General features: G+C 45.5%; 9 protein-coding genes across 9 annotated transcripts; 3 read left to right on the top strand and 6 right to left on the bottom strand.

Moving 5' to 3' along the window:
• Positions 1-14: 14 nt before the first annotated feature.
• On the bottom strand, positions 15-2,579 carry C8R40DRAFT_1157739 (P-loop containing nucleoside triphosphate hydrolase protein; the record flags this gene model as incomplete). Its single annotated transcript, XM_046229657.1, has 13 exons — positions 15-76; positions 131-244; positions 302-400; positions 451-500; positions 553-691; positions 746-842; positions 897-978; positions 1,041-1,173; positions 1,233-1,342; positions 1,393-1,502; positions 1,555-1,611; positions 1,665-2,156; positions 2,211-2,579. The coding sequence occupies 13 exons, from the start codon at positions 2,577-2,579 to the stop codon at positions 15-17; spliced, it is 1,914 nt and encodes a 637-aa protein (XP_046092438.1).
• A 608-nt stretch (positions 2,580-3,187) lies between these two features.
• C8R40DRAFT_1065034 (aspartic peptidase domain-containing protein) lies at positions 3,188-5,206 on the top strand (the record flags this gene model as incomplete). Its single annotated transcript, XM_046225608.1, has 7 exons — positions 3,188-3,432; positions 3,497-3,585; positions 3,640-3,699; positions 3,757-4,247; positions 4,299-4,505; positions 4,563-4,638; positions 4,698-5,206. The coding sequence occupies 7 exons, from the start codon at positions 3,188-3,190 to the stop codon at positions 5,204-5,206; spliced, it is 1,677 nt and encodes a 558-aa protein (XP_046092439.1).
• Positions 5,207-5,830: 624 nt separating this feature from the next.
• Positions 5,831-6,293, bottom strand: C8R40DRAFT_1032288 (uncharacterized protein; the record flags this gene model as incomplete). The annotated part of the gene is made up of 2 exons (XM_046223246.1): positions 5,831-6,030; positions 6,125-6,293. 2 exons carry the CDS (start codon positions 6,291-6,293, stop codon positions 5,831-5,833), a joined length of 369 nt encoding a protein of 122 aa, XP_046092440.1.
• Positions 6,294-6,346: 53 nt separating this feature from the next.
• On the top strand, positions 6,347-6,733 carry C8R40DRAFT_1077613 (uncharacterized protein). The gene has a single exon (XM_046226991.1). It carries the CDS (start codon positions 6,442-6,444, stop codon positions 6,607-6,609), a length of 168 nt encoding a protein of 55 aa, XP_046092441.1. The 5' UTR covers positions 6,347-6,441; the 3' UTR covers positions 6,610-6,733.
• Positions 6,734-8,349: 1,616 nt separating this feature from the next.
• Positions 8,350-13,866, bottom strand: C8R40DRAFT_1242805 (DNA topoisomerase II). The gene is made up of 16 exons (XM_046233581.1): positions 13,746-13,866; positions 13,461-13,694; positions 13,226-13,408; positions 12,233-13,172; positions 12,089-12,182; positions 11,724-12,039; positions 11,559-11,672; positions 11,187-11,504; positions 10,951-11,136; positions 10,552-10,897; positions 10,212-10,495; positions 9,912-10,148; positions 9,579-9,860; positions 9,408-9,524; positions 8,964-9,355; positions 8,350-8,904 (listed from the first exon to the last, which is right to left on the bottom strand). The coding sequence occupies exons 1-16, from the start codon at positions 13,827-13,829 to the stop codon at positions 8,505-8,507; spliced, it is 4,527 nt and encodes a 1,508-aa protein (XP_046092442.1). The 5' UTR covers positions 13,830-13,866; the 3' UTR covers positions 8,350-8,504.
• Positions 13,867-14,238: 372 nt separating this feature from the next.
• On the bottom strand, positions 14,239-15,323 carry C8R40DRAFT_1032039 (CRAL-TRIO domain-containing protein; the record flags this gene model as incomplete). Its single annotated transcript, XM_046223220.1, has 4 exons — positions 14,239-14,748; positions 14,813-14,882; positions 14,946-15,044; positions 15,136-15,323. 4 exons carry the CDS (start codon positions 15,321-15,323, stop codon positions 14,239-14,241), a joined length of 867 nt encoding a protein of 288 aa, XP_046092443.1.
• Positions 15,324-16,019: 696 nt separating this feature from the next.
• On the bottom strand, positions 16,020-17,965 carry C8R40DRAFT_1031612 (uncharacterized protein; the record flags this gene model as incomplete). Its single annotated transcript, XM_046223185.1, has 10 exons — positions 16,020-16,142; positions 16,192-16,339; positions 16,392-16,446; positions 16,497-16,576; positions 16,627-16,744; positions 16,797-16,986; positions 17,034-17,181; positions 17,231-17,300; positions 17,352-17,552; positions 17,614-17,965. The coding sequence occupies 10 exons, from the start codon at positions 17,963-17,965 to the stop codon at positions 16,020-16,022; spliced, it is 1,485 nt and encodes a 494-aa protein (XP_046092444.1).
• Positions 17,966-18,104: 139 nt separating this feature from the next.
• Positions 18,105-19,041, top strand: C8R40DRAFT_1180791 (uncharacterized protein; the record flags this gene model as incomplete). Its single annotated transcript, XM_046232950.1, has 6 exons — positions 18,105-18,165; positions 18,227-18,373; positions 18,442-18,566; positions 18,636-18,643; positions 18,706-18,816; positions 18,877-19,041. The coding sequence occupies 6 exons, from the start codon at positions 18,105-18,107 to the stop codon at positions 18,947-18,949; spliced, it is 525 nt and encodes a 174-aa protein (XP_046092445.1). The 3' UTR covers positions 18,950-19,041.
• A 30-nt stretch (positions 19,042-19,071) lies between these two features.
• C8R40DRAFT_1164766 (uncharacterized protein) lies at positions 19,072-20,359 on the bottom strand (the record flags this gene model as incomplete). Its single annotated transcript, XM_046230557.1, has 5 exons — positions 19,072-19,573; positions 19,642-19,848; positions 19,899-19,941; positions 19,973-20,066; positions 20,117-20,359. 5 exons carry the CDS (start codon positions 20,357-20,359, stop codon positions 19,072-19,074), a joined length of 1,089 nt encoding a protein of 362 aa, XP_046092446.1.
• Between the last annotated feature and the right edge of the window lie 568 nt (positions 20,360-20,927).

The raw sequence follows: 20,927 nt of genomic DNA on the forward strand, positions 1-20,927 counted from the left end.
AGCTGCACGACTCTTTAAGTTTTTCCTTTGGGTGCGGTCTTGCTGAACAATTTGGCTTTCTCAATAGCGGCGTTACCTGACATACGAGATATTAAACAACAATCAAAATACATGAGATTTCCAAACGTACTGGCTTTTACCAGATTCTTCTTATAATCCACGATTGAAATATCGTCCTTGGTCAAATTCCGAATTTTCTTGTCTGAAACTTCCCAGAGCTCCTGGGCAACCTGAGAGATAAGACCTACATAACGGGATGGAAAACATCAGTTCTGTTCTCCTGACTATATTACCCACGTACGGAAGTCGTGTGAGACAATGACAACTCCACCCTCAAACTCGTTGATTGCTTTCGCAAGAGCATCGATCGACTCCATATCCAAATGGTTGGTAGGTTCATCTAGGACAGCGGTTAATCTTGAATCATAGTTCCACTGAAAAGCTGCCTACCCAACAACAAAATGTGTGGATGTTCCATGGCCAGTTGAGCGAATACAACACTATAATGGACTTGTCAACATTAACCGATAACCAGGAAGAAAGACACCTCACCGATTCCGGAGACCATCACTCAACTGCTTAATAGGTGAGACTTGGTGAGTTCCGCTAAGCCCGAATCGACCCAGCTGGGCTCGCCATGCTTGAGTATCTTTCTCGGGGAATTTTTCGGAGAATAGAGATTGGAAATATTCTGAATAGATAGGATTCTGAGAATAGGGGGAAACACGGGGAGCAGATAACATACCAATGGGAGACTTGTCATACGGTAACTGGTCTGCCGAGTGCTGGGAGTACTTGGCGAGCTTTAAGGCAGTGTGCTTAGAGACAGTGCCTTCAACAGGCTACGATTCTTTGATTGAATGATAGATACTTATTCGAGAAGAAATGAAACGAACCTGTAGAGCACCAGTGATCAGATGCAGCAAGGTGGATTTTCCAGCTCCATTGGCACCGAGAATGGCTATACGGGAGTCCATGCTGGATAACCGAAAGGAACTTGATTATTATAGACGCATACCGCCGACGATTGAAAGACGAACTCAATACCGAAGCTCAGGTTTTGATACAAGTAATCCGCCTTCTTCCCTGAGTATGAAAATGCCACCTCGTCGAAGGCAATGATAGGCGGAGGTAGTTTGCGCACATCCTCAAAATTGAAGCTGAGTTGCTTTGCTGAAAAAGAAGAAAAACACAATTAAACATATGGTTCCGGAGAATCGACCCGGACATACGGGCTTCAATCTTCTCCACCAAACCAGCCGCCTCCATCTTATCGAGGATCTTCTGCTTCAACTTGGCTTGTCGCACAAGATTTGCGTAAGTACCAGCGGAAGCAATGAATCTAGAATCGATGAATAAACCGACGAAGAGCGCCCCGGAAGCGGAACGCACTTCTTGATATGTTGTATCTCATCTTGTTGTTTATTGTATGCCTTTATCTGATTGACTTCATTTTCCTGCTTCGTACGAACGTAGGTGGTATAGTTTCCTGTGTAGTAAACCTATAAAGGATGGTGAGACAACAATACGAGTAGATGAATCAGCATCACACACAAGTTTTTTCTTGAATGTGAGATCCATAACATTCGTGCAAACGCTATCCATGAAGTCCTGTGCAGAACCATTTAACGGAAGGATCAATAGAGAAAATACGAAAACCGTACTTGAGAGTGAGATGTGATGACTAGAATGTGGTTGTACGTTGACAGATAAGCCTCCAACCATACTACAGCTCCAAGATCCAGATGATTTGTGGGCTCATCGAGCAATAGAAGATGTGGTTTGACGAACAATGCTCGAGCAAGAGCCACTCTCATTCTCCAACCACCACTCATGTCTTTTGTAGCCTTCTTCATCATTTCTTGACCGAAACCCAAACCATGAAGAATGCTCGCCGCTTTCGTCTCGAATGTTGAAGGATCAAGCTCCTCTAGTTCTTCGTAAGCCGCATCTAAGGCAAGTTCCGCATCTGGATCATCAGATACTGATAGCTCCTCGATGTATTTTTCAAGTTTTTCGACTTTTGCTTTTGCGGATGCTACGATGAACTCGACAGCGTTAACATTCGAGGGTTCGACTTCTCCACGAACGAGGTAAATATCAATGTGCTGAGGGATCTCGATGTCACGTTCGGCAATAGATTGAAGGAAGGTTGACTGCGATTTTACACATTAGCAGATGCCGAAATGTTCGGATATTTAGCAGGATACCTTTCCAGACCCGTTTTCACCTAATAATCCATACCGTTGGCCGTAATTGAGTGCGATTTCAGCACCTTCAATCAGCAGTCTTCCGTGAAAACTCAGTGTATACTGATCGATCTTGATGTCCCGAGCTTTCACATCGGAGACGAGCACGCCAGAAGCGCTTCTATCAGTTGCAATCTTCAATTTGGCCATATTGGTGAGGTCCTCTGAGGACGTCGCAGCACTGACACTGGTCATCGGTGTGTTGACACCTGTAGATCCATTAACGCTGCCTGTGGGGGTAGACGTAGATGTAGATGCATCCCCAACACCGGCGGCTTTTTTTGCAGCCTTCTCTGCAAGTCTTTTTTGCTTCGACGCGGATGGAGCCATTGCGATTAGAGGATGATTATAGATCTATACCGAGGAGGTTGAAAGGTTCAAGAATCTATAGCCCTAAACCAGAGAGCGAAATGTGAATCGATGAAGACGGGATTAAGAGGAAATTTTCAAGTCACAAGAAATGATGTCGCATTTCACGACCCTCACGTGCACTTACATTTTGCGACTCCGCAGAGTCCCTCCCCTCCCCGATGCTTCAATTCAAAATAGGGGCTGAGCGCTGGCGCTGAGTAGCAGCCATAGCCTTAAGACTTTGGGGCCAGTGCAGCATCGTCGGGCTTTCTAAATGTGTCGCCACCAGCGTCGTCGTACATATCCATCGATTATTGACTTGCCCCGATCCACCTGGAAAGACAACTTGCGGTAACCCTCCAGTGCAATTCGAACACTATGTTCACCTATCTACTTACCAACCATGGATCCTGATATGAACTGGGAAACATTCAAACATTTCTGAGCTTTACGCCGCCAGGTTCAGGGGCTGTGTGTTTCGCCTGTTTTGTGGATTATGGGCGCTGTCATTGTATTCTATACACTCCGATATAAATTCCATGTAGGTATTCCCATTCTTCTCTCATTCTTCCTCGACTTCCTGCATTATGAGACTTAGGTATTCTTTGCCTAGTGGACTCATTTTCCTCTCATCTACAATCTTGTCTGTGGACGCAATATCTTTCGATGTTTCGGGAAGAGCTCGTGCTTCTAACCCTGTCTTTCACAAACGTGACTCTATCCCAGACTCCTCCAATGGGAGTACTTCGTTGGAGGACCTATTGGATACTATCTATTTTTGCAACTTAACTCTTGGTGGAGCACCATTTGAGGTTTCGATCGACACTGGAAGGTAATTTTTTGATAAAGTCAAAGGTGCTCTCATATTTATACTAAAGACACTTTCGGCTCCTCAGTGCGGATCTGTGGATTGTTGGCACAGTTCCTGCAGCACATAACACATCTGTTCATGCAAATTTGACCTATGGTCAAGGTTCAGTCGCAGGTTCGTCATCCTTTTATTCGAGCTTCAACTTGGATTGATTCCCGGTGACGTTAGGGTTCATAAATACTGCAGCGCTCGTATTTGACGATTTCGAAATCGCAGATCAAGCTTACAGTTCGTGAATTCCATATTTCGCAGTTGGTAGACTTCACAAAATCTCTCTATTATTAGTCCACGCGGATTCCGTCATTCAAATGATCCAGGATGTACCAGGAACAGGGTTGATCGGCCTGGGGCCTTCTAAGGGGTCCGCGATTTTGGGTCTGTTGAACTCGAGCGCGGGGGACCCACCGCTCGACCGTATTTTCAAACAGAACACAAGCACCCCAAATATATTGACCATACTTCTGTCTCGTAACGAAGAAAATTCCACAGTCCCAGAGATGAGCAATCAGTTGGTGCCTCTCCTCGAGGACCAGCCCGGGCAGATTACCATTGGTGAAGTCATTGGGGGATACGAGGAAGTGGCAGAACAACCCAAATTGCCCGCATTAGTAGATGGCTCTGGTCTCAATCAACATTGGATGACTCTGCTAGACTCCAATGGTATTATCGGCCCTGACGGAAACAGAATCAATACTACTTCATCGAAATCTAATTTAACTCAAGGCAAGAGCGACCAACTTCGGGTTGTTTTCGACAGTGGTTTCAGTTTTCCTCAGGTATGTTTATTTGATGGTATATTTTCGCAGCCTGTAAATCATCACCTTTAGGTACCAGCTGACATTGCCGATGATTTCTACGGCCGTGTACCGGGGGCATTCTTCAACGAAACCATCGCCTACTGGCAGGTTCCTTGCAGCTACGAATTGAACGTCTCATTCATCTTTGCAAGCGTCGAATATCCTATCCATCCTTTGGACATGACTGCTTTCAATGGTGTTGATGAAACGACTGGGGAGGATGTCTGTTTGGGATGGGTTAGTAATCTTGTGTTTTTACCGCTAAGATAATGAACGCTCATCCATCGATACTAGTTCCAACCAATCGCAGACAATATCCTTAGTGACCCTAATTTTGGGTCATTCGACGTTATCTTGGGTGCAGCATTTTGTGAGTTCTTTGATATGTATGACTTACCAGAAATATCTGACGAGCTTTTTCCCTTCTAGTACGAAATGCCTACCTTCTCATCAATTTCGGAGATTTTGTAGATGGCTCGAACTCATCTGTCGCAGACCCTTTCATTCAACTGTTTTCAACTGTCAACCGTACCGCAGCTCACCTCGATTTTGTTAACGTCCGTCTAGGGGGCAAAGATACGACAAGCATGCAGGATCCACTTCTTTCTGTCAGCGAAGCACAGTCTTCCTCATCGAATCTAGCCGACGCACTTTCAGATAGCTCTGACAATGACGAACCGGTTTATAAAAAGACCTGGTTCATTGTCGTCGTCAGCATTGCAGGGGCCATCGTACTCGCTGCTATAGGATGGTCCATTTACAGTCTTACGCGACGCAGTCGGCGAAGTAATGTTCGATCGGAAAGCGCCTTTATACCTCCAATGGGGTCTTACAAGCCGCTTGTTATGAAAGAGGATGGTGACAGTATCGTAGGACCTGCAGTTGGCCAGTATAGTCACCGGTCAGGATTTCGTGACCCATACACAGATGAACCATAGGTTCGATGTTGGTAACGCTACAGTCTGTTTTTGACGTATAATTGCATGTCATGAAATTTATTGCTCTGTATGTATGTACAGTTGTTTCATTTCACATACATATGTATGACTTTATGAGTCCGAAGAGATGATACAGGCCAGTTCTGATGATAAGCCATCTGAGACCTTAAATCGAAAAACCCATCACCCTCCTTAAGCAGCCTTAAGCTTGTTATCGGATGCAATATATATATATAAATTGTTGTAGAGATCCGCCTCGTCTTCTCAGTCTGATTTGATAACTGCTGGTCGAACCTTTTTCCCTTTGGACGGAGAAGCTCATTCCATTCACCTGAGCAAATTTTGAGTGGATTTTGCGCTTCAGTGGGCGATCAATTGGAAACAGTCGCCTCGATATAGGTTGATGAGGCCTTACCGAAGACATCCTGAAACCCCTCCTCCTTTTTGGTCATGTAAAATCATTTTCATCTGGAAGGCGACAAACGGTCATGATGAGTAGGAGCAATAGGGCAAATTTATTGAAATCCTACGGATGATTGTAAGTCCAAAGGCAAAGCTTTAAATAGGCACTGTATTATAGAAAAATGCTATAAGGAATAAACCCACAACTGTCCTTGGATATCATTACAACTCCTCCCATGTTATGCCGGGATCACTACTACTAGGACCAGCATTCTTCCCAAGCCATTGGACGACTGGACTCTCCCCACTTTGGCTTCCCCATAAGTAATAAACAGCGCGGCCTTTCATAACCGACATATGATGCGGGAGGTATCTGACGATGCCAGTAGCCAGAAGTGTGAAAGTCGTAAGGAAGATGATCACTAGAATTCAAAAGAGGTTTATTAGCAAACACAGAACCCGATAAATCGTGTCCATGATATTCTCATGGGCAAAAAAGGGCAAAAAGGAACGAACAAAGCAACAGTTTCTCCCATGGCTCGAGCATAGCCAGTGAAAACGTCCCTTCTATCCACATATGCACCCGCCATACCCAATAAGCTACTTTCGATTGGGATTTTGGAGGTCGGAAAGCCTTGAGGTCGGGGCGCGCTGGCGGGTAATTGGTTGGAATGTCAGGGATCATTTTTAATAAAGGAACCAGCAAGTTGAAACCTGGTTGCAACGATGGAAGAAGGGAAAGGAGAATCGGGAGAATATTCTCACGTTCAGCGCTTACCTCTTCACGCACCCGCGGAGGCCTGTACCGGGCCTGTACAACTCTGGCAACGCAGATGGGGCTACCGAATGTTAGGCCGAGGAGGGGTATTACTGGAGTACGAGGGGGCGATGAAGAGCGGCTGGAATTGATAAGTATGTATTTGGGAGTTTACTGCTTTCGGAAGTGGAAAGAACAATTAACACGATTGTATTCCGGAATTGTTGCACGCGTAGATAGATAGATAGATAGATTGTTACTCGGCCCCACCACGTTAATGGTGTGGTCCCCTAAACGGAACGGCCGGTCTCAACGAGCGAACGACAGCGAGCGCAACCCACAAGGAGAAGGTAGACTGACGCCCGGACGTTGAGGCAGAGGAAATAGATAGAGGTACATGAGAGGGTAATAAAGTATATCCGATCGATAGTTAATCGTTCTCGTTAGAACTTTCGTCATAGCTCCCATCCAATTCTTGGTGTGTAAAGGCCTTCCATATCACAACTACTTCATGAATAAATCGCGCAACCCGATGTACTGTACTCCAATTGAATATAAAAGCCTTGAGGTAATACAGAGATTCAACATTGGTGAAAGTCCGAGTTGTTGGTAGGGGGATTAACGGGCACGGTTGATTTTTCAAATTTGATGATTTGTTGCCGGTTTATTGCCGGTCCGTAGGATATTTGATATCAGCTTTCTCGCACCATACCTTGAGTTTCAATGCTTTTATGCATGCAGTAGGAGCATTTTTGTGGCCTTCAAACTCTGAGGTAGATACACTGTCATCTTTTGCCTTCTAGTTACCTCAGGGATGATGAATATCCCCCTTTGAGTATTCATGTCTCCACTCAATTTACAATTTTTGAAGGAATTCACACCTCTATCCTCAATTTATTGGGGTCATGCAGTCCTACTTAGGGTGTGATACAGAGTGCCTGTTACTTGAACTCAGAGCTCATATGGTAAACTCCAGCATAAGCATTTCTTCTAAGAAGAACAAGCAAGCTCAAAGAACTTGAATAGCTATCAAGACTAAATAACATCTGCAAAACCTGGATGTTCACAAGAGCAATGGAGGCACTGTCCAGCTTCCAGCAATTCTTCAGTACTGCTGGGAGCACTTTCCCAGCTGGATAGTGCTGTCAGCTGCTTTCTGTTGAGGGATACTCCGTGTGCTCGAGCCCATTCTGTACATACCTGAGATTTCTCCTTGTAAAGTTACAAGACAGCATTATTACATTATACTATACAGTACCTATGTAGGCAACAATGGAATGCCTTGAACACCTACTTCACTGAGTTAAACCTTGACACTTTCAAGCTCTTAGCCAACTTGAAGAATACAGATTTTACAGATGAAGAGTTCAAAACACAGAGAGCTATTGTACCAAATCCTCTAGCTCATGTAAAGAATAGGATACAGCATCTTTCATTATCAATAGTTGGAATAAATGCATAAAGAGAAATGCATTGAAGGCTGGAGGACACTGTGACATTCAATGGGCAATGATGCAATGATAGGCTATCAGTTTCACTGTGCCTTCTCCCGAGTGTGCTATCTGAGGAATTTATCATTCCTGAGGTCCTCAGAAGGCAGAAAAATGACAGTATATTCACTGAAGAGTTTGAAGGCCACAAAAATACTTTTACTGCATGCATAAAAGTGTCAATGGTGAGATATCAAATCCAACAGACCAGCAATAAACTGGCAACAAATCATCAAATTTGAAAAATCAACCGTGCCCTTCCCAAGTGCATTAAGGGGGATGAACACGGCGACATCAACGAGGAATTCGTTCCTTAAAGTAGTGATTGCGGCAATTGCAGTGCACTGTAAAAGGACGTGTTGTGGGGATTCAGGTTGCAGCGGTGAAAGACAAGCACGACACCGTTTCGAATGGTTTTCACCGTAGTATATCCTAGTATATCCGAGGCGAGGAGGAGCTTGGTCGTTCATGGCAAGTTTTTCGAATGGAAAGCAGGTAAGTATAATTAGTCTGTATGTATAGTTACTTCATATCGCATATATATATGACTTTGTGTAAACAGATGATACATACAGGGAATCCGATAATTTGCTATGTATAGGGGTAAGAGAGAGTAACTTTACAATATAACTTAAGTGGACCTTAAGGTTCAATCATCGTCAACAAACAAGGAACCATCGCCCTCGTCGTCGTCAGATGCGATATCAATATAAGCCTTGGCCTTTCCTCGAGCTGCTCGCGAGGACGCTGCGCGAGGCGGAGGTTTGGGTAAATCGTCGTAGAGGTCCATGTCATCTTCTGAGTCTGATTTGATGACTGCTGGTCGAGCCTTCTTTGGTTTGGGCGGAGAAGCGGGTTTCATGCTCTTAGATACCTTCCGCGCCTGAGCAGGATTCGGGTTCGTCTTTGCTGCAGGAGGCGAGCCATTGGAAGACTCGCCGGTTACAGTGTTCGACGAGGTCTTCCCAGAGAAATATTCCTGTATTTTTTTCTTCTTGGGCGGATGTACGATCTCCTCCTCCTCCTCCTCATCATCATCGATGTCTGGACTAAGACACAACATCCGTCAAAATAACGTGCGTATGTAGAAAGCTGGATCTGAGCTCACCTTTTTCGTTTCGGGGCTGCTTTTGCTTTCCCTTTATTGCGAGCTGCATTCCGAATTTCGGCTATCTCGACGTCCGAGTCAGATTCTATCTTTGGTCTGGCAACAGCTTTCTTGGTTGCAGGTTTTTTGGGAAGCTCGCTGGCATCCTCTTCATCGTCACTATTCTCTTTCTTCGTTTTAGCCTTGGTGGTCTTCGAAGAGGCTGGCACAGCGGGTGCTCTTTTCTTAGCCGCTGCTTTGACGGGCTGGAAATCGTCATCAGAGTCGTTGTTACCTCGATTGCCTCCTCCACCGAGGGACTTCCGAGTTTGGAGCACAGCTTGTTTCCGTTTGCCTTTTTTGACAGCAGCAGTACTGGCGGCCATCTTTTGTTGAAACTCGTCTTCGGTTTTCTGATGGACCATGTAGCAGAGTGCACTCAGAAAGGTAATTGATTGCACTCACGCGCCATTCATCCAAAAACTTCTCCAAGTCCTCATTCCAGATATCTTTCGGCGATTTTTTGAGGAGTACCATGATCTCTGCTTCCTGATCGGCGGCTTGCTTACGAAGTTTCTCGATCTGCCAATAGATTAGAAAATCTGGCAATAACGCCAGGAGAAACCAGTAAAATACCTTCTCTTTCGTCAGACTGTAGATAGGCATGTTCAGCAGATAATCATAATCGCTATTGGATCCCTTGTCCTCGTCTTCAGCCTCGGCGTCTATCTCATCTGCACTTGCATTCGCCTTGCTCTTCTTAGGGAATGCAGGAAATTTGAGTTCCTTCAAATTAGCGATGATGTCGACCTTCTTTCGTGCGGCAACAATGAGCTGTTTATCGACAATCATCTGGATGAACCGAGCTTGACTATTGAGGCGATCCAAAACTCTTGTCATCTCTCCAGACAGATAATCCTAGATGTTTCTAGTTAATTTAGGTCTGCATGAACGTTAAACACACTCCACCTTGCGCTTCTGGTAATAGGACAACCGAACGGGGTAGAACTCCTCTAATATCGCTTCTGGGGAGTCGTACTTGCGAATCTTACCGTCAAGGTCGAAGCAAATCATGTTACTTGTCGAGATCTTGGAGATGAGTTTGAAGTACTCCGGGAGACCCTTCTCCTCAGCTTTCACGAGCTCTTTGGCGTCCATCTGGATAATGAAATGAACATTCTCGTTTGCGTGATGTTCTTGATAATTCTAGGTGGTAGGTGACCAAAATACAAATGAATAAAGAGGAAGTCACAATGTGCCAAATCGTACCTTGACCGAACCTTCACCTTTCTCGCCAACCATCATTGTCTCAAGCTCAGCCTTGAAGTTTTGCGTCCATTTATGAATCGGGAGCTCGGTTATTTCGACCGTGGTTTCATCAAGTTTAGTCACAATTCCGGAAACGTCGTATTTGTTTTTCGACGTCTGTTTGATTTCGCCCTTGAATCCTCGCCACCATGGATGCATAGGAACGAGCTCTTCGCCATTTTGGAGCCGACGTATGTTAGCAACTATCTCGACCGGGTTAAAGCCGGGGATGTTCGTACTCCAGCCTACAAAGATAACAATGTCGGTGGCATTCAAACAAGGCGAGAGAAGAATAGCGAACCAGTCCCAATACCCTCGGCACCATTGATGAGGACCATAGGCACAACCGGCATATAGAACTCGGGCTCAATTTGTGAGTTGTCTTCGAACTGAGCGTTCAGCAGGGCGTCGTCATCGGCATGGAAAATACTGCGTGCGATAGGCATTGGCAAGGTGTTGATGTACCTGCCGGAGGCATGGTCCTTACCGCCCTGATCTCTGGTTCCGAACTGACCACTCGGATTCATAAGGTTCAAATTATTGCTTCCTACAAAGTCCTGGGCGAGAGCGACAATGGTCTGAGTCAAGCTCATATCACCATGGTGGTATGCCGCATGTTCGGAGACATAACCAACTAGTTGTACAACCTGAAATAAAACATGATGCACCGAAGACCCGAGGACAAGGACAAGTGCTATACCTTGATCTCCTTCTTGAGATTTCTCTTGAAGCAAGCCCAGACAACTTTTCGCTGCCCAGGCTTCAAACCATCGGCGACGGATGGTATAGACCGAATGTTATCAGCCATGGAGAACAGTATAAGTTCCTTGTTCACAAAGTCAGAATACGGAATCTCGTGGAGCTCGTGATCTAAGAAGGTTCCAGGCTTCAAATCTTTTGAGTTTAGGTTAAGGACGAGGATATGATGGTGCTTACCTTGAACTGCCGAAGCCATTCTTTCCGGTCATCAGCCTTCTTCTTACTGAACGCCAGTTCTATCAATTCTCGGTCCCCTTCCTGCGTCGGGGCAAAAGGAATTACATGTTTCGCCATATTGCTGAAATAACCACGAGCATCGGCATCGGTACTGGTACCCAGACCCTTCATAACTGTGAGCACAAGGACAAACGTCGTGACGAAAATGCCAACCTTGAAGTACTTCGTGTCCCACTTGTCTGCACCAGGTACTTCTTGTGCCCATTGCTCGTACTCAGGGATTGTGAAGAAATCCCGATGTTGTTTTCCTTTAGAGGCCTAGAACGAGCGTTCAGTTGATATCGTGCCCTCCCACAAAATAGAGAACCATACCCGAATAATCGGCGTGACGAACTCAACGAGGAAGTCGGGTATTTTAAGTAGTGACGGATAAAAGTGGTCGATGAAATTGATTAAAAGCCCTTTGATATGAGATCCGTCGTGATCCTAGTCGTTCTATCTCAGCGCCCCCTCATATTGTGACAATATTCAACTTACCTGATCAGTCATGATCATTAAGCGTCCGTATCGCAAGCTTGAGACATTTGAATAGTCCTTGTTATGCTGCAATCCCATAATCTTCTTGATGTTCTGAATTTCCTCGTTCTTCATGATTTGATCGTGCCGGGCTTCACGTACGTTCAGCAACTTACCTCGGAGGGGAAAGACGCCAAAATTGTTACGCCCTACCACTCCGAGACCAGCAATCGCAAGTGCTTTGGCGGAATCTCCTTCTGTAAGAATCAATGTGCAATCCTTTGCATTCTTTGTTCCAGCGTTGTTTGCATCGGACAGTTTTGGTAAACCAGTCAACCTGGAGTATGTTTGAGATTTAGAATCATTGAAAAGTGCCGGCGACTTACCGACTACGCTTGCTTCCATCGGTTTTCTTGATTTGCTGGTCAGCTTTGAACTTGGCCCAATTTAAGATGTTGTCCACGATAGGAGATTTCTGGACTGAGTGGAGATGTTGGAAGGCAGATACAAAAAGAGCAAAAAATATTCACCTTTCTTCATGAATTCCTCTGATAAAACTGGCCTCGTTCCGAATTTCGATGATGGAAGTGTCAACGTTTCCTTCGTTTGACTATCGAAAGTCGGGTTCTCAATGAGGGCATTGATGAATACCCACATATGGTTCTTGATCTGGCCAGCTTTGACGGTAGCTGCCTTGTTCTTCTTCCCAATTGCAGTGATAAGGTTCTTCGCAATCTGGTCGGCGATGAGGTTGACATGGGTTCCACCTTTGGAAGTGGAGATGGAGTTAGCAAAGGATACTTGCATGAAATTACCGTCGGAAACAGCGAATGCCACTTCCCAACGTGAACTGATCTGCTCGTAAATGACAGTGGGCTTGTTTTGAGCAGCACCACCAGAGTGTTCAGCGGCCTCAGCCGTCGCAGAGTTTAGATACAGGTCGACATATGACTTGAAGTTCTTGATCTTCAGTTTCTCATCGTTCAAGAAGACTTTTACGTCCTTGACTGTACCAGCCATGTCGTAGACGCGTCGTCGAAGAAGTCCAGCCGTATCTTCGTCAATGGAATCCATTCCGAACCGTTGGAGGTCGGGGCGAAACGTGACGCGTGTAAATTCCTCGCCTTTCCCGTTCTTGGTGATCTTCGCCTTCCCGCACTTGCTCATATTCTCCGTCCATGTCTGTTTGTACTTCTGAGACGTTGACTTATCGGCAGTTTCAATAGTGAATTCATGGGAGTAGATGTTGGCAAGTTTAGCACCATAACCATTTCGACCACCCGTAAGCTTTTTTTCGTCATCGTCGTAGTTGGAACCGGACAGAAGATGACCGAAAACCAATTCCGGGATATATATCTTTTCACGCGAATGTATTTCGATAGGAATTCCCTTTCCATTGTTGTACACCGAAATGGTGCCTTCCTCTACGTCGATATTTATTTTGAGGGTATCCATATTCGGGTCATTAATCTATTATAAATTTAGATTCTAAATAACGGACCTGATGGAGCGCAACGACGTACCTTATTATCGGCGGCATTCACCAGTATCTCATCAACAATCTTAAAGAAACCTGGAACGTATCTGACGTCGCGATGGACCATCCGCTTCGTGTTCACATCATAAGTCCACATCGCCTGTGTGATGTGCTCAACGCTTCCAATGTAAGAATCCGGTCGTTTCAATATATGTTCCAGTTGTGTGAGCTGAAAGCCATCAGGTCCTCGTCCAAGTACCAGTAGCGCACGAAAAACAAACCTTCTGGAAGGTATCAGAGACACTTTTCTTCTTTCGAGCGGGAGCGTCCGTCGATTGCATTTCTGGAACATCATCATCCATTTCCATCCTCTCGTCTTCGTCCGTAGCGTCTTTCTCTGCGTTGTCATTGTGGTCGGCAAGGACCTTCTTCTTTGTAGGGGCCTTAGCCTTTCCTGCGGCTTGAGACTTTGATGCCTTTGCTTTTGGGACAGTCGATGCTTTGGCCTTGGTGGACTAGAAAACAGACTGAGTTTCGACGCGTTAGCAACGACATGGGCCACACACCTTCTTTGGTGGAATCTCGTAAAAATCAGACTCGCTATCCGTGATGTCCATCACCCCGAAGCTTTCCCCCTCCGAAGAGCTCATCTTGTAGCGTGTACGAGTGGTAGTGAAAGTAGAAATCAAAAGCGCGTTGACTCTTTGTTGCAACACCACGTGAGATGAGGATACGCGCGTGATTCGATTCCAACAGGGAATTCGCGCAGCTAGCATGAATTTGATGAACAGAAATTCAAAACGCGTCGTATCTAAGTAAGTCACTTGTGAACTGTTGCAGTCGTCGATTTTGTGTGGTTAAGTCTGGGGAGTAACGCGCTTTCACCTTGCTCAATGCTCATCGCACTAGTCGCGTGACTTGGGCTGGCGCGTTGATTTAATTAAAGTTTAGATTTTTGAATCAAAGGCAATTATTAGAGGAATTAGTAGCATGAGGATACCTGGGGCCTGAGGGACACAGAGGAAAGAGTAGTACATTTTATATTTATTGTATGGGATATCAAGGTCGGATCCAAGGCCCTGCATCGCTCATGGAACACCCCTCGGAGCACTGACAGGTTCCACCAAGAGATTTAGGCAAATTCTCCTCGGGAATCTGAGCCAAAAGAACATCCTTGTTCTTGGCGCCCAAAACTTGTATCTTTGCCACCGTAACTTCGTCTAACCAGGGCTTGACAACTGACCATACACCGGTGAATAAGAACGGGGCATTGATGATGTAGAATTTTCCCATGGTTTCGGGATAATGGTCCTGTCCTATCGAAGCAGCAGACATAACATAGTCCTTGACGCGGTAGAAGCTGCGCAGAGATACGTCCTTGAGGTCGAGGATCGTGCAGTAGGTCGAGACGGGATGTCCAACAAGGGCGGAGCATGCTGGCAGGCGCTCAGTCATGGACCTTTCATACTCGTAAACAAGACGTTTAAGTTGACGATCTGCGGTAGTGACAGAGTACAGAGCATCGATATCGAGTGAGCCCAGCCGCTCTATGTACAGTGGGCGTCCGTCCTGCATGAGTAGTACATGCATTCTTAGTCCGTATCAGATAGTAGTATCAAGGGATGATCCACACCTTGTCTACTTTGTGGTAGAATTGAGGATAGTATTTATCGACTTCTGCCTTTTCATGATATTCGAAGCTCCTGCGTGAGTCTGCATTAGCCAAAATGCAAGCTTCGAAGCTTGAAATTCCAAGCAAGACCCACTTCACAATCTCATCCACACCAAACTCCTTCCTCCACTTTTCATTTGCTAACCACATTGCCTTGGCTGCAGCAACGTTGAACTTCCTTGCGCGCAAAAACCTTACATAGAAGCAATATGATACAGTTATCGCCTCGATGAACTCGGGTCGATCTGTGTACGATCGGTCCTGAAATACTGCTGGAGACATACCTGAGGAGCCCGGCGTCGCCCATTCTAGCTTCTGCGAATCCATCCTCTCCTTCTAGAGCGAATCCTGTTTCCTTCTGTTCCTTCAACTCCTTTTTTAGTTGATCCAGTGCAGATTGCTGTTCAGCATTAAGATTGCCCAAATATCCAGATGGTGGCTGGTATGGTCCTTTGGTCTCGGTCGTAGCCATTCGCGAAATCCTAGTAAATATCCTCAAAAGTTGTATGGAAGTTGAAGGAAAGAAGAACACAACTTGTGAGAAGCCGACGTCAGATTGAGCTTATTCAGACTGAGATAAATGACTACGACGTCCTATCCATCTATCCAAGTAGTATACTCCAGGTACCTACTCAACTGATTTATTGTATTTCGCGACTACTTGTTACATAAAATTCCATCCCATCGTACATCTCATTTATCATCGAACTACTATGTCCGAGTATGTCCGTCAGGCTCACTTCAGGGAAATCTGATTCGTCGTCATACTGAAGCATACTGAAGAAAAGGTGACGTATGTGGATGTATGCGCATCTAGCTGACTCCAGCTAAGCGCTAAGCAGGAAGGTCCTGGAATATGTATGGCACAAAAGGTGCTAGATTCATGATCGTTTTGCGATTAGAGACGCATAGGAATGAATGGGCACTTGCACAGTTACAAGCATCGAGACCGTCTGTTCCGTCCTGGGACTCATCACTCGGGAGACCTGGTAAATCGGCGCCTCAGCGATTACCGGCTCGCGTCAGCTGTAAGGTGACCACCGTACCGTTTCCTGATGCACCTGAGGTATATTGGGTCGGAAAGATAGTATAACGTATTCGTATTTGCGAAATAGGATAAGGGATTCAATCAAGGGTGAAAAACTCCCCTCGGGTGTCAAAACCCAAATCACAGGTCGCGAGTCAAAATTGTATTGATTGCGCGCCTCACTGTGCTAGCAGAGAATCTAGGTAGCTGGTTGCTTTCGCCATCCTCCTCAGGAACCACTTCGGTGCATCTAACACCGAGGGCCTGAAAAAGATTGAGAAATCCTGATGACATTGCAGGAGGGATCACTCACTGTGATCTGGTCCACATTTACATTCACCGCACCACCTTTGAGGTAGACTAAATCCGTTACGAATGCGGAAATTGGATACATTGTTTGTGCGTTTCCCAAGCCGTACGGTTGATGCTGGTATTGGGTATTGAGAGTGCGAGCTATGGATCTGTGAGACATGTCAGAAAGGGTATCAGAATAAAACCAAGGTGATTGCACACTGTATGTAATCGACGGCAGAGTATCCAGCGGTTTCTCTATCATTTTCACTGTTTACTAAAGATGTTGAAAGTGAGTGAATGCTTCGAGAAATTCTCCCTACTCACAGAGCAGAATCTTGGCGCGAAGTGTATCAGAACCTGCGATAGCGCGGGCTACTCCCTGCAATGCTAAGCATGGCATGATACTGGAAATCGCTTATGAGAAGTAAAGTATTGGAATATTTGAGAGCCTTACCTCGTCCAGAGCGAACCACAAGAATACACCAGTGCATTGTTAGTCCTGAGACTCGACAGATAATCTGGATTTGGGGAAGGATGAATCTCAATCCCGTATGCGTTAATGTAAAGGAGCCCTATTGGGAAGTACATTCAACGTTGACCCTCATTGCGAACCAAGTGACAGACTGGATATCGGTGAGCTTAAAGGCTCATAATCGTCCTTGCCCTCTGCTTGGAAGAGGACGTTTCGTGTTTGGCTTTCCAGGCCATCAAGAGGAGACCACTCATCGGAATCAACGACGTTGATAATGGGGGCCTGTGTGATTGCGACTGGGTGAGAAATGTCGCACTGCCCGACAATTCTTTGCCCGTCTTCCTGTTGACAAATTTAACCCAGCAGTAATGGTAAATGAGAAAACACACCAGCTCGGCAGCAATGGTAACAGTATGATTTGTGACGATCACAGGAAGTATGTTTGCCTGACTGTTGGTGATAGAAGAGAATAGAAAAATTGCGGAAGGCAAAGAGCGGAAAAATCCTTGAGCGGCAGCTATGAAGTAGTTACCGATACTGAAGTAAAATTTCAATTCCAATCAACCAAATCAGTATGGTAGCTTACCTTCCGTTGACGAAGGTGAAATTCTTGTGCGCACGTTTCAATAATTCACTCTCGAAATACACCAAGAAACCTGTGCTCGTGCTCAGTGACTGCTTGTAAGGGATGAGCCAGACTCATGTACCACGGATGGTTTCCTTTCGGTCAGTTGGAATGCCATTCCAAAGAGCGCTCCTTCCCTCAACAATGTCTCTCCACTCCTCTCGAGCCTGCCGCTCCGAGTAATGGTGAGGTAGACGATAAGCAAGGAGGGTCCTGATAGCATTCAACGGCGAAGATGGTGGAGCTGGGGGTATGAGACGCACGAGCCTACTCCGAATATCGCCTTTCAACAACGATCAGTGATTTGGCGTTCAAGGTATACGTTAGAAAGACAATGATTGTACCAACAGATGGACCACCAAGAACACGAATTATCTCGCTCGAGGAACCGCCGTCGTCCGAAACTGGCAGCACATAACATGCATTGGGGAATGCTGTGCATATTGCGTTTCCACCCGTCCCTCCAGAAACGAGAACAAAGGAATTAGAGCCCAGGAATTTTGGTTCATGAGCAGTAATATCGCGCAGTTCGGTCAACGTGTCTATTGCTGGTGGACGTATTTCCAAGCGGGGATTAGAGCGGGCTGAGATTGTATTTTGGATTGGGAGGTCAAATACAGAAGAGCCAGGACTGTCGACACCATCAAGGTGAACCCCCAGAGTTGAGAATGAACTGCTATTCGTGATAGGATCCATTAAGAGCAGGAATAAATCTCTCGCGGGCCGGACTGATGCAGTTCTGATTCCGACTCTCACCCTTCTCAATGGGAAACTTTCGAGTTGCAACTTGAACTTGAACTTGATTGCAACGCTGAGCTCAGATTTTCCCAGCACCATGACCCCCTTTCCAGCACTTCCTGGATTCTATCGGCTTCTCTTTCTGTATTTTGAACCTGGTGAATATTCATATGCATTTGCAGGTTGAATTGTTCGACACTAAATTAACATCTAATGTAGTTTCCACAATAAGCCCAGCTCTTCTGATATGGCTATGGCCTGGCGCAACTTGGTTTCATCATCAGCTAGTCCCCAGTCTTGAACCTTCGCCGCCCTCTAGTTCTTTGGATGCTCATACCGTTCTCGCCGTATGGCAGCTTGGCAACTGTTCGTATGGATTTGCAGCACTTCTACATACTGATGCCCTGGTGTAAATTTCGTAATTTCTATCACAGGTTACATGCTCCTCGGCTTGATTTCATCTCTGGTTTTCCGGGCAGTACGAGACGCACTTCGTGGGAACCCCGTTGCACAAGAACGTATTATTGGCTCTGCCCTTACCGCTTTGGCGATTGCGGATGTGAGTTTATCATGAATATCTCAATATGTATGTCATCCTGCTCACTGGATCTATATATGCTTCATTCAGATCACTCAGTCAGCAGTGCAGATGCTTCATGATTACCTACAAAAAAACTGATCCCTGTGATTTTGGACAGTGTTTTGGCAACATTCATTGGACTGCCTTCCGACTTGCAATTCAACATTGTGTCCTGGAACGGTACCACCCATGGAAATATCACATTCACGCTGTTTCTTTTCTCTGTCAGGTATGTGAAACTTCCTAATTATACACTATAATACTTGAATAATGCTGAGGCTTCTGACAGAATTGCGTGGTTTCTAGGCATTGGAAGACGTCGGTACTACTATGGTCAGTCAAATTTGAATAAAACACAATAAATTCAATACTACTATGTACCATACATATATATAAATTACTCTTCTGCAAAGTAACTGTGCCACGACCCTCCAAATCCTATCGCGAGAGTGAAAGGTTTGATATCCAGCTTGGTTTGCCAATGTCATTTGTTTGTGATAATGTATCGCCTTGGTGGGGGTGGTGGTGTGCGTACTCGTCGACTTTCTGTCGTGGTGGCATCCTCATAATAACTGGACAGTTCTTCAGACATGTCCGGCGGTGCAAGATCAAGTGCCCTAGTCCCTTGCTGTGTGTTCTTCTGCCATGCCAAGATAGACTGGATACGACGATCGTTCTGAGAGCTGGAACTCGAATGCGGGACCACTGGGCGTGTTAATGCCGGAGTATCTAGCGACATATGTGTTTTTTGTGAGTGTTTGTTGAAAGGACTTAGCAACCTCTTCCAAGGGGGGCTGGCAGTTTCGACAGCTGCAGGAAGGGATTTTTGTCTGCGTTGGTGGAGAAAGAAAAACACCCCGCATAGCAAAATCAGGACAAAACCGCCAACCGTTCCTCCGATAACTGGCGCTAGAGGAACTCTTTTCGATCCGGGCGCAGCGTTGTTGTGAGAGACACCGTCTATGGAAGAGTCAATAGTATTGTGTCTGTAGCAAGACAGAAATATTAGAGCTAACTAAATCCTTGCAATATTAGACTTTGGGTTGGTGCTCACGTTGTATATATTATGGAATCAAGTAATATGATGGCGTCCTTACCATCTTCCTCGCCGCTCTGTATAAGCAACTGGTGACCCGCCGTTGAGAGTGAGGTATTGCGGTAAACAACAACGTCATATTGCCACTCGTCTACAGTAGCAGACATTGGAGGGTATGATCCTACTGCATCTCCGTCTATGAAGAAATTCATCTGAGTTGTGATACTAGATACAAAATGAACAGCTGCAGAAGAACAGTTTTATCATTCACTCACTTGGTCGAAGGTGGAACAATACAGATAACATAGACTGCGGTCCCTAGACTCAGAAACTTCGTTGAACGACATACCAAGAATGTTGGGTATTTGACATTTACCCATAAATTGGAATGATGCATAACGAGAAGTACCAGGTCTCAACGCCCCACTATCTAAGCTGGAAGACTGACAATAGCTGGTAAGTGCTATTTCAAAACTGATAGCAGGTAACTCACAAAATACGATTCATGCCATGTGCGATTATAGGCTTGGTTTGTAGATAGAGCTGAATGGTCCGGGCAATAATCACAGTCAGGTGCAATGCTCCAGGCTTCAGTGGGTGTATATAAGATTTGAGAATGAGTGTAAGGATCGCCGAACTGGTCGTCGACAGTGACATTAACGAGTGTGATGGCCGTTGAGGCTGGGCACTGGAAATAAAAGAAAACGCAACTGAACAGAAACGTGACAAAGAGCATATTCAAGGCCAAGTAATTAAATTCGGAGGCTCTGAGTCTCAGTAATCAGTGGCAAGAAGGATCGGATAAAGAGAATTCGCTGCGAGGATAGAATTTAAGTAGCACCGGTGCACCAGTGCCGCCACTGCCTTTCAGCCTCTGTAAGTATTAAGTGGATGTCAAACACAGAGGTGAGTATTGTACTGCTTCTGCTCGTCTGCATCAGCGATAGATCTGTCGAAATAGAATTTCAACTGTTCGAAACTTTGCTGTTGACTGTAGGATCGTGTTAAGAATCAAAGTCCTTGGAGACCTGCACACATCGAAAACTCAGCCGAGAAGCCTTTTCCGTTTTCCCGGTGATTCTCGAAGTCGACCAATTGAATAATCGAGTAACGATAAGTGCTGGATACCAATGATCATGCGTACATATCCTCTGTCGACACAGGCTGTCATTTGCAATTGCGCGTGGCTGATTATACCGGCCCTTTGAGTAGATAGAACTCCTATTTATGCAGAAGATGGCAAGTTATATAAATTTCGAATTTTGGAGGATACCCTATTAAAAGACATCATACCGTCTTAGAGG

The sequence above is a fragment of the Lentinula edodes genome, assembly GCF_021015755.1.
Source record: "Lentinula edodes strain Le(Bin) 0899 ss11 chromosome Unknown C8R40scaffold_1, whole genome shotgun sequence".
Classification (NCBI taxonomy): domain Eukaryota; kingdom Fungi; phylum Basidiomycota; class Agaricomycetes; order Agaricales; family Omphalotaceae; genus Lentinula; species Lentinula edodes.